We start from the raw sequence: 17,954 nt of genomic DNA on the forward strand, positions 1-17,954 counted from the left end.
TACCCTCAGTGTTGCCCACTCTAAGGAGATGGTACCTTCATGCATGCAGTTACTCAGGTCAGAACTAATGTTCAGGCACCATCAACCAGGATGCTGCATATTGAATCTATCATAAAAGTCTTGTTGGCTCTACTTTCAAAATACCTCTCAAATCTGAGCACTTCTCACTCCCTTCCCCAGAACCATTCTCGATCAGTGTTTCTCAACCTCAGCACTACTGATGTTTTGGGCTGGATTATTCTTTGTTTTGTGGGCTGTCTGTGAGTTATGCAATGGTTAGCAGCATCCTTGTTCTCTACTACTAGATGCCAGCAGCACGGCCAACCCCAGTTATGAAAACCAAAAAATGTCCCAGGCATTGATAAATGTTCCCTGGGGGGCAACATCGCCCCATGTTGAGAAGCGCCAGTCTAGGCCAGACCACCAAAACGTCACCTCCCACTTGCACTGCTCTAATAGCCCTGGTTTCCCTGCTTCTAATCTTAGTCTCTTGACTACGTATTCTACATTGACAGAGTGACCCGTTAAAATTATGTCGTATTGTGTTAGTTCCCTGATCAGAATCTCCTAATGGCTTCCCAATATACTTTGAAGAAAATTCATTTGAGTAAATGTCAAACCCCTTACTGCATCTCAAGGTCCTTTATGAGCTGGCCTCAGTGACAGCTTTGGCCTCATTTCTCACTTTTGTTTCTCTTACTCGTTCTGCTCCAGCCACATCGGCCCCTTTGCTTTTCCTAGAAAATGCTGAGCAGCTGTCACCCTTGGCATTTTCTTTTGCCACGCCCTCTGCTCAGCACATTCTTCCCTCAAACAGGTGCACAGCTCACTCTCTCATCTCAATTTGGTCTCTGCTTAGCTATCACCTTCTTTGCTCTCCCATGAAATAGAATGACCACTCTCTATCCACCTAGCTGGCTTAGTTTCTCCTCACAGCACTTCTCCCTGACATCATATACCCATTTATTCTGTCTCCTTCATTAGACTGTAAGTTCTGTAACAGCAGAGACTTTGTATATTTTGGTTATTTTAGAATTCCCAGTGTCAAGAACAGTTACTGGCAGACAGCAGGGGCCCAATAAATATTTATTAAGTACATGAATCAATCAATCAATCAATCAATGAGATTTTCACATCAGCTCACAATACTATAGTAAGGGGATTGTGTAGTCCAATCTAGAGCAAACAAAATATATTCTGCCAGAGCTGGTCTCCGGATAGGAACAGGTTAGGAGCCTTGCTAGAATGTGGAAATGTGGGGTATTTGAGCATGCCCCTCGGGGGCCTATTTGCATAAGGTTCCTTAAGCCTCCCAGAGGGAAAAGGAGATTGGATTCATAGGTTCATGGGATACTGGGATCCACAATCCCAAGAAAAGAGCTAAAACTGCTATTCCAATCTGGGAAGAGAGGGTTGGACAGCTGGCACAAGACTTAACTTGAGGTGGGACAAAAGCAAAAGACATGAGCAAGGGATGCTTTCCAATACTGTAGTGGCCTGGTCCCTAGAGCAACTCTTTTAAGGTATTTCAGTGGAGGAGATGGTTAAGTTTAGGCTCTAGTGGAGTTTAAAGAATTTTTAACTGCTGGTTTAAAGGGAAAACATGAATGTTGCCTGTGAGAGAAGGCAGCAGGAACCATGAGCAGTGCCTCCTGCAAAAGAGATGAGGGGCAGGCAAGGAACCAGTGACCCTGAGGGAATGGCTTTAAAACAAGCAGCCAGAGCAACAGGCACCAGCATGGGGACCGGCAGCTAAAGCAGCACCCAGTGAACTCACGGAAAACAGCACCTGAGGACTGGATACTCACCAGGGACCCCCTGAGAAAGAAATTTCTGAGGCCCTGGGCATTCAGGAAACACTGTTGGGCAAGAAAGCACTCACCAACCCCTCAAACTGGCCAAGGCAGGGGAGACCTGGGGAAATTTGCAACTGAGAAACTAGAAACCCAAATTATGCTTGGCGAAGCTGCCTGTCTTCCAGGGGATGACACTTGCCAAACTTTAACTCTGTAATTTGAGCTGTAATTTTTGGTCTTCTGGTCATTGCGAGTATATATGGATCCCTGAGGCTACTGTGATCAAAGGGAAGATCCATTTATGGATGTGGTGTGGGCTCCGTGACCCTGCCCCTCCCCTAAATCACATCCAGGGTGGGCCAAGGGCCCCTACCCCTGAGAGACTGCCTGGGTCCCTCCCCATGAAAGTGCCACCTCTTTCTACAGTCCGAGGCCATCAGGACTGACTTGGCTGAATTGCCCTCCCGGGTATAGAGGCAGATCTTACAACTATGTTAGAATAACCTTTTAGCAAGAATATCCACCAGGAACTCTAAAGTGTGGTGCCCCATAATTAATAATAGCTAACACTTATTGAGTGCCTACTGTATGCCAGGCATTTGCTACCTGCTTTATATATATTATGTCATTTAATATTCAAATAATTCCTGTGGGGTGGGTATTACTATTATTATGCTTTTTATTTTAGAGATGAGTGAGTCAAGACTCAGAGAGGTTAGATAACTTTCTAGAGTTCCCGCAGTAGGGATAAGGTGACATCTTAATCACTGTCCTACACTATCCTCTCTGCTTGGAATGACTGGTCTCTCTTTCCTAAAGAAAGCATCCTCTTTCATGCTTGGGGGTGAAGAAATGGCTCAGAAGTTAGGAGAACAGAGATGGGATCTCTGGCTGAAGTTTGAGCGGCGGTGCTGCCGCTTATGAATTGTGGGAACAATGCAAGCAGTACTCAGAAAACATGGAAGTCCCCTGTTGTGAGGAGCCCAGAGAGGTGCCATGCAGATGCCCCTTCAAAGAAAGGCTTAGTGTCTCAGCAGTTAGCTCCTTCGGGGTTTGCCTCAGCTGCAGAGAGCTGCCTTGCTCAACATCTTCTTCCCAGGATGGCAACATCCAATGACTGACAGTGATGGGGGGATCACAGCCCAGCCATTTCAGGCCATTCATACCCAATGCAGGACATCTCTAATTGGCTGGAGCTCTGTCAGGCCTGGGTTGCAATCTGACTTCTCTTTCTGTCCAATCCTCCTTCTTCCGCCTTCCTTCCATGGGTGCGGATTGCTAATCACTCCCTTGCATCCCAGACTCTGTCTGGACATCTTAACTGTGACACCTATGTCCCAGGGAAGGCGAGCTCCTGGCTGCCCTCCATGGAAGGGCAGATGATCAGAACGCACCCTGGTTATCCAGAGAAGATGCTTGGTCTCCCTATGGGAAAGGCTAATTCTGCTTCCCAACTTTTTCCATGCCATGACCTGCAAGAAAGTATTCTATTTGGGCAGCTCATTGAGGGAAATGAAGGAGGTTGCTTGGGTTGGGAGGACTGGTTCAGAGTCTATAACTTGTCCTATAGGCTGAGGGTATCCCTGTAACCCATTCAGGACATACTGGTTGGGAAGATCCAGGCCAAGTCAAAGATCATAATGCTCTAAAGAGGGTGGTGCATACATACACACTCACTAACTGGGCTTGATTATGTGGACTAAAGCCTTAATTGTAAAAGGCAAAATTATAAAACTTTTTTTTTTTTTTTTTTGGCTGCTCCATGCGTCATGCAGGATCTTAGTTCCCTGACCAGGGATTGAACCCATGCTCCCTGCAGTGGAAGCGTGAAGTCTTAACCACTGGACCGCCAGGGAAGTCCAAAACTTTTGATAGAAGAATATCTTTATGACCTCAGGATAGGGAAGGATTTCTTAAATAAAATGTACAAAAGTGCAAACCAAAAGGGAGAAGATTGATAATTGTACCTACATAAAAATTAAGAACTTCTATTCGTCAGAAGATATCATGAAGAAATTAAAAAGACACACCATAAACTGTGAGAGGATATTAGCAACAATATGATAATAATACTAGCAAAGCATTCATATTCAGAATATAGATAAAGAATTCCTAGGACTCAAAAGGAAGAATTCAAGCAGTTTGGTAGAAAAATGAGCAAAAGACATGAACAGGCATTTCACAGAAATAGAAAGAGTCATAAATATATAAAAATATACTTAACCTTACTAGTTACCAGGGGAATACAAATATCCATCAACAGGGAAAAATGAACCAGATACTGCTCCTCATTGCAGCATAGATGAATCTTAAAAACCCAGTGGTAGTGAACAAAGCAAATTACAGAATAAATGTTTGCTTCTAATTAAATAAATATGTGCTTGATTCCATTTTCAAAACCAGGAAAAACTAAATGCATAAGGACAAAACTAAAGAAGAACAAGTAAACCATCAATCTAACATTCCGAATATGTTGTGGAGGAGGCAGGGAGTGTGTGGAGGGTCATTAAAGATGTTGATGCTGTTCTGTGTCAGGGGTCGGCAGCTCACTGGCCATATACAGTTCACCACCTTCTATTATACAGCCTGTGAGCTAAGATAATCTTACATTATTTTTAAATGGTGGGGAAAATCTTTTTTTAATATATTTTGTGGCATTTGAGAATTATATGAAATTCAAAATTTCAGGGTCCATAAAGAAAGCTTTACTGGAACAGAGCCACAAACGCCTACTGGTTTACAGATTGTCCATCTCTGTCTATCTCTCTCTACCCACCTCCCCACCATATACAGCCAACTGGAATATAATTTTCCTATTGGAATACAGTTTTCCTTGAATTTCTCATGTTTATGCATTATGAGCAGAGGCACTGACTGCCTTTGTTCTGGACTATTTTTTCAAGGATATTTGCATAATGAACAGGCTCAGAAGATATAGTGTTTCCCTCCAGAGCAAAAGGCAGGTATGCATTATAAATGTTTCAGATTCCCTAATCTCAGGGTTCTTCTTCTGTAACATAACCCACTGTGCGAGCAGGTACCATCTGGCCCTTTTTACATCATCCTGTGCAAATTGGGGCTCAGAACCAGCACAATAAAATGCTGATACTCGGGCTACAGCTGTTTCTGTGAGTAATAGACTCTCCTTTGTTTCTGACCCAGGAGTCTTGGGTCTTCCACCAGCATCCATGAAAGTGCGGCAGGGTAGAATCTCACACCATTCACAGTTCTTGACACCCCCCCGCCATTTTACAGATGAGAAATCTGAAACCCAGAGAAGGGAAGGGACTGGCCTGAGGTCACTGTACTGATGAGTAGCAGCACTAACTCAAGGTCTCATATTTCCCCGACACCCAGCCCAGTGCTCAGTCCTTGCCTCTGGGCAGCATCTCAGGACTCCTGCAGGCCTCTGAAGGACATTATGACATTCCCTTACTTCCCTTGGGCCTTACCTTTCACGCTACATTTGAAGGTTTGACTGACTACTCCAGTATTATTCTCCTTCTCTCCTGGCCATTGATACACGTAGACTGTGGTTCTGGAAGACCCGGCATCGAGCACGATTCCATACTGAATAAAAGGTGGGGAGGGAGAGTCAGAGACAGGCATCTGAGGACCCCTTTTCCCAGGGGGCCACCGAGAACCCTGAGTCCTCCCAAGAGCTTAACCCACACTGCTTCATTTAGGTAGGAGCTGACCAAAAAGAAAAAACTATTTTCTCTAAACCAGCTTTGTCTCCATGGACTCTGGATGGAGGGGTTGGGGGGAGATGGGTCAGGTGTTCTAGGCCGCAGTTCTCAGCCTTGGCCTCACATTAGAATCACTTGGGGAGCTTTTGAAACTCCCAATGCCAAGGCTGCACCTGAGACCCATTAAATCAGAATCTCTGTCAGTGGACCCAGGCACCAACAGTTTTTAAAGCTCCCTTGGTGATTCCAGTATGCAGCCAAGGTTGAAGATGAGTACCCCAAAGATCTTGCATGCAAAGACAGTCTCCTGATTCCTCCTCATCCAGACTCTGCGGGGGGCCGGGGGGTGGGGCGGTCAGAAGCCACCTTGGTCTCAGGAGTACAGTGAATAGTCAGTCACCTGCTGCCCTCTATTCTCCAAACTTCCTGGCCTATCAGCCTGGGATAAACAACCAAAAGGAAACCATAGGTAGGAAGTTCTCACAGGGGAGTGACACACTGATATCTGCATTGGCCTTCAGAATGAAAGTATTCCTGCTTAAGGAGGAAAAAACTAAAATACAAATGAATGTTGACATATTATCCCGCTTTGGTGACATGTGTGTGAACAAATGGACAGGAGGGTATTGCCAGCCATCTCATGCAGCTTGAGGCAGGTGCCAGGGAGCTTCGCTTGAAGGTGTGGCCCAGCCCAGGCCCTGGACCAGGCCTGCCTAGGAAGGAGCATTCATTAACAGCCTAGGGGCACTGGAATGAGTTATGCTGACCTAGGTCACTATCTGGTTGGGCTTGGAATCAGCCCAGGGCATCAGAGGCTTCTGGGTGGCACCTTTTCCCCAATTCCCCCACCACTGAGTTAGCCTAGCCTGTCCCAGAGGGGAAGATGACGTTGGGTTCTGGAGGCAGGTCAAATCAGATGGATTCCTACTTTTCCGATATTGCCTAAGAGACCTAACCTCTCTGGATTCCCTTGTCTTCAGACAACTTCCTTTCAGAAGTAAATAGGAGACCATTTGCCTGATGCTTAGTGGCTGCTCAATAAATACAGGCTATATAGAAAAATCAGTGAAGCAAAATAAATAAAATTGCAAAGCAAGAAAAAGAGGAAAAAAAGTGAATAACACCCCTCAAATCCAACTACTGTTTTAACACCTTGTTATGTATCTTTTCCAATGGTCTTCTGTGCATACAACTACATATACACATATGTGTTTAGACATATGTTTTTAAATCAACACAGGATTACACTACACATAATCTTCTCCAATGCTCTTTTCTTACTTAAAAAGTATATCATGGGAGACTTCCCTGGTGGTCCAGTGGTTAAGGCTCCACGTTTCCACTGAAGGGGGCACGGGTTTGATCCCTGGTCGGGGAACTAAGATCCCGCATGCCATGCAGCATGGCCAATAAATAAATAAATAAAAGTATATCATGAACATCCCTCCCTACCAGTAAAAATACTGACATGATTTTTAAGCCATTCATCACATTCACTATGAGATGTACAGTAGCTGATTTAACCAATCCTCTGATTCTAAACTTTCTATCACGAATGCTTGCTTCATTTGAAATAGGAGCAAATAAAAAAATGTTACTCCAGCTTCTCCATTCTATTAAAATAGAACATCCTGTGTACATTGGTATTTGAACTTGAATAGCCTCTTCACCTCAGCTCTTCAGTCTGGTGCATGTTGCCTGGGATCCTGACATGACACCCCCCATGGCAAACAGAGGAGGCATTGTTCACAATCTGTTCCAGGCAGAGGCTCCCCGTGAGATTAAAGCACAGGTTGAAACTGAAGGAAACCAGGCACTCCAGAGGTCTGAGCCTCTGTATCAGTCTGCTTTCTTTCCTTCCCTCTGCTGCCGAGCTGCTCACCAGCCCCTCCATGCCTGGTACTGATAAGAGGAGAGAGAGCATAAAAGGGCAGCTACTCCAGAGGGTGCCTGTCTGTCCCCAAATCTTCTTTATCCCAACCCTTCATGAAGAATGCTCGAGGCTGCTGGGCCAAGATCAGAAAGAATGAAGAATGTCCATTCTCATTTGTAAGTCCAGGAAAATGGGATTCAGTTTTCACCAGAATGGGCAGCAGCCAGAGACTTTGCTCTGAGATTTGCAGGAGAAATGGCGGCCCCTTGGGCGCCTGCTGATGTGGTGACAGGGGCAGCCTTGAGGCCCAGTGCTACTTTGCACTAAGACGATCCACCCCCACCCCGCCATCGTTCACTGGCATTTTCAAAAGTGAAAAAATTGGTCTTTAATCAGTTTTCAGAGCTCATTTGCCTAGATCAGTGCAACTCAGTGTGGTTCCACGTTGGGAGGGGGAAGGGGAGAGTGAATTTCATTCAGTTCAGCTAGGTGGGTGATGTTTGGATGAAAAGCGTTAAGTCACCTTCTGTTTAATTCAGTGTCAGAAAAAGAAACAAACAAACATGGTCTGAATGTGGAACTGAAGATACAGTCAGTGGGTGAACCAAAAGGAAACATATGAACCCCATGGTCCAAAACTCAAGAACTTTGTGAGCTTCTAACAAAAGCAAAAGCAAAGGTCATAAGATCAGCTTTCTTAGATGTGTTTATTATTATTATTATTATTATTATCATTATCGTCATCATCATCATTATTACTCTTACTATAATAATGAGAATAGTGGTAGTAATAAACATTTGGTGAACACTTATGATATGCCAGGCACTGCACAAAGGGCTTTAGTTTTGCATTTATAAGGCAGGTGTTATCATCATCCCCACTTGACAGATAGGGAAACTGAGGCTCACAGGGGTTAAGTAATTAGCCAAGGTCACAGACTTGGGATCAAGCCAGGGTCTAACTGACTCTCAAACCCATACTCATAGCCCCTGTGCTTTCACTGAGTTCCAAGGAAAACAAGTCTTAACAGGATGACTGATTAATAAGAAGGTGCCTGGTATGGTATGGCAGACTTTCTTTGTTCAGACAAAAGACCCTCAGAAGCAAACTCTTGGTTAAGTGCTGTGCAGATCTGGCTGGAGAGGAGAATCACTAATTTGAATAAGGAGCCAGGGCCTTCTGGAAAGGAAAAAACCAATTACCCAACTCTTGTTCTCCAAGAGGTAAACCAGGGTGGGCCACAGGGCACTAGATATCCAGGCTGATGACTGAGAATGGATGAGGGTTAGAAGGAAATGGTTTTAACACAGCCTGGCCCAGTTGTTGTGCTTTGGAGAGTCATGTGACCCAAGGTGGGGATCTGACTGGCAGAAAAGCAGTGTCCCTGAAACCTGGGACCCTGCAGGCCCCTCTTCAACAGTGGCACCATGTCGCTGCGAGTGGCAATGGCAGTGGGGTATTGATCAAATGGGTCTGAGAAGCTCCAGGGCTTCTAAACAACTGTGACGCGGTTAGGAGGGCGAAACCTCAAGAGGAAGATATTGGACTTAATGATAATAAAGCGGCGGGGTTGAGGTGGGGGGTGCTGAGTGAAAAATAAAGGCGACGTCATCATGTTTACTCTTCAAGCTGATAGAGCAGGTCAGACCAGTGACAGTGAAAAAGGGACTGGGGATATTTCCACTGTTGGCTAAGTTTTAATAGTTCCGCTTTTACACTCAGATAAACCAAGGTTAGGTAGGCCAACGTTGGATTTAATAGCCAGATATCATGACTTTTCTTGTGGGTCTTGAGGAACATTCCAGGGCCCCTCAGATAGGCCACTGTGGAGCTGGCCCCTCAAAACCAACTGTCAGCAGCACACAAAAAGGCAAAGCAAGGCTCAAGGTATGAAAACATAAACAATGAAAAAGCCTTTATATTCACTGGTCTCCACCTCCACACTGCCCTTCCTGCCCCTAGCACACACTGCAAAACAAAAGAAAAGGTCTCTGGGCAGCCTGAGAAAAGCTGCATGTGGAACGCCCCCTTCCAAGCTGTCATTCTGCTCCTGCTTCAGCTGGCCCAGGACATCTGTCTTTTCTTATAACTAACCCACTCAGTGAAGCAGAATGGGCCTCCTGAGCCAATATTCCTGTGTTATACAACTTCCTGTCCCCTACAACTGGGGCCCGACAGCGAGATTCTGAAGAGATTAAAAACCCCCTCTCTGAACTGTCTGCTAATTGGTGAGGGTACGTCTACTGGTCCTTCCAAACCCTTGCCTAAGGCCAATGTTCTCTGCTCTCTTTTCTTCCTTCTATGCCAAGTCTGCTATTTCCAATCTGTGTAACCGTGGGAAGCTATTTGCCCTTTCTGTTCCTCTGTTTTCTCATCTTCAAAATGGGAGTAATAATAATCTATCTACAGGGAACAGTCACTGAGGGTTCCCTGCCCACAAGCCCTCAGACCTTACCACTGTGACGTCCAACCATGCACTTTCTACCTGCCTGAAGGCTGTCTCCATTGGCTGAACCTACCCGAGCCCACAATATGCCAGAAATACTAGAGAGCTAATGTTCCCCAGGGAGCAGCCCTCAACCAATGACTAATGGAAGCTGGTGTGTAAATTCGCCCTTGAGTCGGATGACTGTGAGGCAGATGTTCTATACGCCCATGGCAGAGGACACCCCTGAGGTGAGAGTTCTGCACTGGCTCCCAGAAATCCCTAGCAGGACAGCTCCAGCTGCCCACAGTGGTAGCCTGCTGGGTAATAGCCCCTGCATTGGCTGCCTTCCCTTCTGTCTCACTTCCCATCCCCCCACAGTTCTTCCTGGGGTCACCCCCAGATGACCATCTTGCACAGGCATCTTTGACTAGGGGAACCCCTCTGACACAGAACTAAACATGTGTGGTCTCCTCCTTCAACATTGCCCTCCATACTGCTCGGGGACCCACTTTTCTGTACTCAGTTTATTCTTCAAGTCTTCTAATTCCTCTATATCCCTCCAGTTTGAATTTACCTCTCATCTCCCAAAACAACTGCCTTAACCAGCTCATCCCTCACTTTTAAAGGGCCTGAGGGAAAATTTTATAAATGAAGACTTCCGCCCTGCCCCACCCCCACCTGTCCTCTTCCCATCCCCAGGCAAATCCACAGAGTAAACAGCCTCATGCACCTGTATGTTGACTGTAGAGGGTGGGCTAGCTCAGACCCCACACCCATGCTCTGTCTACTCTCCCTGCAAGCAGCTGCCCCTTTGCCACCCCTCAGACCAGTGGTGAGGTCTGCCCTCAGCAGGAGGCCCACACAGACCCTGGATTCTGGGGTCCCAGGCACCACAGCATGTTCTAGAAGGGAAGCACGACTCTTGGTGGGCACATTCCCTTGTGCCATGGAGAGATATACCTGGAACGCAGCTAGAGCTGGTTCGTTTGATTTATGGGGTCTAAGGGTGGTCCTGGGGTCTAAGAATGGTTACTGGGGTCTAAGAGTGGAACCAGCCTTCTCCGCAATAGGGAGGCACGTTCCTCCTCCAATTCAGCACCTTCCTGCCTCTGCATCCATCCTCCCTCCTTCCCTCCTGTGCAAAGGAGGACGTGTTTTCCCAGCAGAGGCCAATATCTCCTCCTGGGTTCCCTGTTCAGAACTTAGGATCAAGGAACAGCAGGAAGTAAGTGAAGAGAGCCGTGGGAACAAGAGGGTCCGGGTTTCAGTTCTGGTCCTGCCATCCACTGGTCAGACCTATGTTTCCTCACTTGCAAAGTGGTGGTGACAGTGCTTGTCCTCCTTCCATAGTTGGTATAAGAGTTCAGTGAGATAATTCAGGGAAAAATGCTCACTCAACTGAATAGCAATTTACAAAGTGTAAGGGGATGGTATTTCCCCTAGTTGCAATCCTGATTTTATATAGTTTATAGGAGAAGGCAGTGCCTGGAACTTGGGAAAACAGATTCTCTAGGCCTTAGCTAATGTCTTTGGACAACCAGATAACTTGTTTTCCTCTCACCATTAGACAGCTGCATAAGGCTTTTTATTTTTCTTTTTTATTCATGCTATTCATGGGGGGCTGAGAATCTTAAGTAAAATACCTTATAAAAGAACCAAATTCCATTATCTAAAAAAGATTTTAGGGACTTCCCTGGTGGCACAGTGGTTAAGAATCCGCCTGCCAATGCAGGGGACATGGGTTCAATCCCTGGTCCAGGAAGATTCCACATGCCGTGGAGCAACTAAGCCCATGAGCCACAGCTACTGCGACTGTGCTCTAGAGCCTGTGAGCCACAACTACTAAGCCTGAGAGTTGCAACTGCTGAAACCCGCGTGCCTAGAGCCTGTGCTTTACAACAGGGGAAGCCACCGCAATGAGAAGCTCGGCACTGCAATGAAGAGCCCCGCTCGCCACAACTAGAGAAAGCCTGCGCACAGCAATGAAGACCCAACGCAGCCAAAAACAATAAATAAATTAAAAAAAATTTTTTTAGGAAATTCCCTGGTGTTCCAGCGGTTAGGACTTGGTGCTCTCCCTGCCTGGGCCCCAGGTTGGATCCCTGGTCGGAGAATTAAGATCCCACAAGCTGCACGGCGAAGGCAAAAAAAATAAATTAATTAAAATAAATAAATAAATAAATAAATAAATAAATAAATAAATAAAAAAGATTTTACTTTAATCCTTTAGAAAAGTGAACTCAGGATGGTAGAGCAAACTCACCCATGCAGCCAAGGCAATATTAGTTTCTTTTTTACCTTTTAAAAACCTCTATTTCAGATATAGCCTTTGAACACTCCCTAACAGCAGGAAGATGTAGAAAGGACTCTAAGGTCAAGGATAAATACTAAATGAGATTCAAATAACATAGCTCCTATGGCCCTTGTCCAACTAAGAGAGGTTTTCATATTTTTAAAGAATCATAAGAAGACAAAAACAAAAACAAAAGAAGATATGCAACAGAGACTATAAACGGCTCTCAAAGCCTAAAATGTGTACTGTTTGGCCCTCTACAGAGAAAGTTTGCTGACTTCTACCCAAAAAGGTTGAAGGACTCACTGACTCTCTTCACCTTTCATTTGACAGTCTCTCATGGGATCACCTCCTATCACCCTTAATAGCCAAGGTAGAAGGGATGCATACAATTCTCAGCCTACCAGAGACCATCCATTTGGGGATGGACTTATCAAGAGCTGAGAGAGGCTTCTGGAACATAGCATAAGGTCCTGAGTAATTTTGTGGGGAGAAGAGTCAGAGGGATCATGGCATACTTCTAGATTCAACAGAGATAGCACAACACAGCTCAAGAAGTTCTTTCAGGTCCTTGATTTTGTTTACCCAGCCTAGGCCAGAAGAAGAGCCCGGGTCTCCTGGTCTTCACTCATGAGCAAGTTTGTGTCATCTAGAGGAACTGACAAGCTGATAAATCTTTGGTAGCCATCTGTAATTCTTGGCTACAGAGTCTAGCTTTGGTTCTAACAGTCAGGAGTCAAAGCAAGACCTCACAGTCCTAGGAGAAGGTGTCACCACTATCAATGTTTCACCTCAAACATCACAAACCCAGCATGTCCAGTCTTTCTCCCTGGGTTCTTACCCCACCTTTCCCTGGCTCCAGCTAGAGGTAAGGGGCAAGAATTTTCTTCTCTTCTAACTCATGAGTTTAGAATCATTGATGTCAGAGCCCATTTCTTCCCTTCAATGCCAACCCCTTCACACCTACCTTCAGTCCTGGAAGGAGAACCTCTTTCTGGTGAATCTGGATGAGTGTGACAGCTACAAGCACCACAATGCTCAAAAGCAAGAAAACCAAGGTGATGATGGCTGAAATTCGGGAGAGGGCCTTGAGGCCTAAAATGGGGAGACCCAGAAGACACATGAGGGGGAATTGGGAACAAGGTCCTGGCCTTCTTTGTAGAATCTGTGGACTGGGTGCTTAACCACATGCATAAGTCACTTCCTCTGGCTTTAGTGAGACCAATACTTTTAGAGCAGCAACTGGGCTCAATACCCATTTATCTTTCCTCCAAAGAGTGGACTAAACCAGTGTTTGCGGGGAGGGTATGCATGGTTTAGTTCTCTGGTATTTCCCGAAGTGTGTTATGCATATTACTGGTCATCCCTGAGATGATTTACAATAACATTTGTTTCAATGTAGATTTGAAAACTATGGGTTTTCTATTAAAGCAGGTGATATAACATTTCATTTGAAAATAATCTCAGATAAATAAAAAGAAATTCATATTGTATTTCAGATGTAATCAATGATTATAAAGTTCAGTACATGGTGACTTACCGTCAAGCAAATAGTAACGCGTTTGAATTCCTAAGATATGTGGGTTCCCAGTAAGAATTCAACCTCAGTCATTTTTCCTGTGTCTATAGTAAAGGCATAGGGTCTCCCCTACATCTTCACAAACAATGAGTAACTAGACCCCAATCCACATGTTCCCTCCCAAAGTGGTCATATAATCTCTGGTATTTGTATTTTAATCATAACTATATCTATCTATGTAAACTGTATCTATCCATTTAAAAGCAAAAGAAAAAATGTAGCATATGAATAGTCTTCATCTAAATATATAGCCTCTGAATAAATGTAATTATATAATTATATGCATTATATAGTAATATATAATGTATCATAATGGACTATTTCTATTTATTAAATTTAAACTAATATTTCTTAACTAGATGATTATGAGCAAATATTTACTTGGGTCTTAACAAATCAGTGGGCTAGTGAAAATTTCATAAAGTAGCAAATATACTTATTAAAAAAAATAAAAGAAAGAAACTTTCTGAAATGATTCCATTTATGTTAAGTTCTAAAACAGGCAGGTGACAGAAATCAGAACAGTGATTGCATAGGGGTTTGGGGCAAGGGTCCACTGGGAAGGAACACTTGGGCACCTTCTGGGGTAATGGAAATGCTCTTACATCTTAATAGGATTGTGGGGTATATGGGTGCGTGCGTTTTTCAAAATTTATCAAATTTTCCAAAGTTCTTTGGAAAAAACTGAAAATCAAAGCAAACCAGCTCTTTAGGTACAATTTCCCTTTTAAAAAAAAAAGATTCTTATAAATTGTCCCTATTCAAAAAACAATCCTTTCAGAAGGCAAGAATACCTAATTTAGGGACACAACTTAAGATCTATCCATTTCACTGTATATAAATTATACCTAATTTTTTAAAAAGATAAAAAGACATTTAATTAAAATATTGACTAAATAATAGTCTTGGTAGAACTATTACAGCATAAACATAAGTGGTGACACTCAAATGGCTGAAATATGATAAACACTAGCATAACAGGAAGATCACTGAATTCAGAGAATCCAAATATTTCTCTCACTAATTGTGTATTTAAATGTAAATTAATTAAAATAAAATAAAATTTAAAAACTCAGTTCCTCAGTTTCACTAGCCACATTGCAAGTGTTCAGTAACCTGAAGTGGCTACCATATTGGGCGGTGTAGCTACAGAACATTTCTACCATCACAGAAAGTTCAACTGAATAGCAATGGGGTAGATCCTGTCCTATTCCAGAACATATACTTTTAGATCATCATAACCTATGCTTTACTACTCCTTCATTATTTCTAGGAGACATTTTCTTGGAAGAAAAAAAAAAGAGCATGTATATACTACCATATAGAGTTAGATTCAGCCTCAATATCCAATCTCATCACAATGCTCACTACCTGGGGAGGCCAGTCATGCAGTGGGTCTCAATAGCTCAGAACAGCCAACTCTTACCACCTCATCTGGTTCCCCTGCAGTATAGATGCTGCCACAGACACTTCCTGATGTCAAAGGTAGTCATGTAACACCATAATTCTCCTACCTTGTCACTGGGAGTGAACTGGAGGGGGACTTGTCAGTATTTATCAAAATTGCAAATGTGTATACCATCTGCCTCAAAATCCCACTTTTGGGAATTTATTCCACAGAACTAGCCCCGAGTGTGTTAAATGACTTGTACACCAAGTTACTCATTGCAGAATCATTTGTCATAGCACCTGGAGGGAGGCCAGCCACTGTGGAGTTAACCTTAAGAGCCCCTGAAGGGGTCCTGGATCACCTTCCTGTGATTCCAGATCAAAGGATATGACCCAGACAGAAACCGGTTTATCCACAGAGGCAAATTTTTGCATCAACTTTTAAACAATGCATATGCCAGTGTCAGTTATAGTTTAAGGGATTTTTTATTTTCCCCTAACAAGACAAGGTAGAGGTTTAATCTGCCATGTTAAACTTGTCCTTTGGAAGGAATGTAACGTTAGTCTGTATGTGTGACCTTACAGTATATTGTGTTAAAAATTTCAAAGTGTTTTGAATACCCAATTTAGGGGCACCACTAAAGAACATCTGTCCACGGGGCGGGAGTGGGGGTGATATGTAAGCAGTCTCCTGACCACAGCCAGGAGGCTGGCCTCCTAAGTCCTCTGTGCTTCAGCAGTTTTCAGGTAAAAAGCTATGATTACCTTAAGCAAACCCTTGCGCCAGCAGAAAAGCCTATCACAAAGCAAAATGGACTAGACCAGGTCTCGTTCATTTAGGGAACGCAGCCTAGAGCTGTGCTGTCATTAGGGCTGGACAAGCACTGTAATTACCAGGTGCCTCCCGAAAGTGGAGAGGCCAGACCCTTCTGGGCTTCCACATGAGCAACTCCAAAATGTGCTCCAGAGGCAGGCAGGCAGGGCAAGCTTGGAAGTGTGTGTGTGTGAGTGTGTGTGTGAGCATTCTACACATGTGCCTGCAGTATCAGCGGTAACAACGCTGACCCATGGCGGGGGTGGGGGCGGGGGGGATGCTGTAGGCATCTTGCCAGAAACAACACTGGGATGGGAAGAGAGGCAAGCTCTCCAAGTGCTTTACAATTCATCACAAAATCAACAATATTCTAAAGCAGACCTGACACACAGCTGGGTAAGGGAAACGACAAGGGCCAAATTAATGGATTATGCAAACCGGAAAAACCATTTAAAAGAAACAAGCATGTTAGTCCTTGTTTTGTGTCGCTTTGACGAAAAGAATTACTTTTATCTGTGGAATGCCGGGTGGTGAAAGCCCGGTGAGCGACTGAGTCTCACACCAAAGAGGTTAAACCGTCATTTGCTGGGGACATGGGTGAAGAGCTGTGGGCTGAAGCTGGGATTCTCGGGTGATGTGACAAAATCACATTTGCTGCCTGCTGAGCGATACTAACCTGCTTGCTCACAAGGTTGGCGGGTCAGTACCGTGAACATCTCTCCTTCCAGCTGCAGGTGAGAGAACACAGAATGACAGAGCTTCCGTGGCCCCTGACTTACGAAGTTCCAAAAACTTGCACTGTGTTAAAACACAAAGCCACTTCACTTCTACCGAAGGAAAAGCTTCTGGGGGACAGATGAACCTAGAACTTCCAAGACAGACCCAAAGCTGGGCTTACATTCTAAGGTCAACTCCCCCCCCCGCCCCCCCACCAATGGAAGGAAAGGAAGAAGAACGGATTTGCTGAATTTTGAACTCGAAAAGATTTCTAAGAAGTCAAGCTTCTCCTAGAGATTTTCCCACCTGTACACACCTCCTGGGGAAGAACAAATCTTTCACCTATTATGAACATTCACAGCCTGAGGAAGGGCTGTTCTTCAAAGCACACCAGCAAGGGAGGCTTGTGTGTGTGTTCGCGGCCCGCGAGCCCGAGGTCGCCCTTTCAAGACCCAGGACGGTTATCTGTGGCTGCTGGCTGGCGACCATTGCAAGAGGATGTCGGGGCCCCCGGCATCCAGCGCCCCAGGATATGGGAGGCCCCACGCTGGGCTGCGTCTCCACACAGCCAAGGCATCCAAACGCCCAGCGCATCTCCGGACCCGAAGAAGCGCTTGGTAAAGACGTGTCCACCTCTCCCGGCACAGCGGGGACCACCTCCCCACCGCCCGAGGATGTGGGGCTCGCGTCCTTCGGTCCCTCCCTCCGGCCCCCTGCGGAATCCGATTCCGTTTCCTTCCCTCCCAGATCTCAGCCTCACGAAGCTTCCCGTTCCTTCCGCGGCGGCTCGGACACGGGGACCTCTGTCCTCACCTGTGCGTAGAAGACCCGAGGAAGGCGACTGGCGCTGCCGCAGTGCCAGCTGGCGGCCAGAGCGCAGGAGGCTCCTGAGGAGGCGGGGCGAGGCGGGACGGGGGCGGGGCTGCCGCGTCCGGGGCCCGCCCCCTGCGCCGGTCCAGGCCAAGCACCTCTTCACCTTACCTCTTCTAGTTCATCACCACCCGAAGTGGGGGTGGGGAGGGGTGGGGAGGGGCGGGAGGCGCGGCGAGGCCTTGGCTCTCCACCCGCGATCCCGCCCGAACCTACCTGGGGAAGGTGGTGCAGGGGCGATGTCTTCTGCCTGCCGCCCTCTTCGATGTCGAGGCCAAGAGACTTTTGATCTGTCTTTTAGTTTCCACCACTGTTACCCCAAGCCTAAGTGGAGGGGAAGTGGGGGCAGGGCAGGGCAGAGACTGGGCACTCCGTGGGTATGCACAGGTGGGCCCTGTGCCCCACCTTTCTGTGAAGTCGAGACCAGTAAACACCTGTCATGTTGGGGGTGAGGCAAGTAAGCAGACTGGTCCCTGGGTCACTTGGACCAGGAGAGCAAAGTATA

At 45.6% G+C, this 17,954-nt stretch overlaps 1 protein-coding gene across 2 annotated transcripts in view; it reads right to left on the bottom strand.

Moving 5' to 3' along the window:
* The window catches only part of ENTPD3 (ectonucleoside triphosphate diphosphohydrolase 3), a 34,919-nt gene extending 17,458 nt beyond the window's left edge, over positions 1 to 17,461 (bottom strand). For both annotated transcript variants that reach the window (XM_036867752.1, XM_036867750.1), the window contains exons 1-4: positions 17,393 to 17,461; positions 16,539 to 16,590; positions 13,048 to 13,175; positions 5,249 to 5,366 (exon numbers count right to left, since the gene is read on the bottom strand). In XM_036867752.1, the coding sequence (XP_036723647.1) occupies positions 5,249 to 5,366; positions 13,048 to 13,175; positions 16,539 to 16,578 (286 nt within the window). In that variant the 5' untranslated portion in view covers positions 16,579 to 16,590; positions 17,393 to 17,461. The remainder of the gene's footprint in view (positions 1 to 5,248; positions 5,367 to 13,047; positions 13,176 to 16,538; positions 16,591 to 17,392) is intronic.
* Between the last annotated feature and the right edge of the window lie 493 nt (positions 17,462 to 17,954).

This window comes from Balaenoptera musculus, chromosome 11 (genome assembly GCF_009873245.2).
Source record: "Balaenoptera musculus isolate JJ_BM4_2016_0621 chromosome 11, mBalMus1.pri.v3, whole genome shotgun sequence".
NCBI lineage: Eukaryota > Metazoa > Chordata > Mammalia > Artiodactyla > Balaenopteridae > Balaenoptera > Balaenoptera musculus.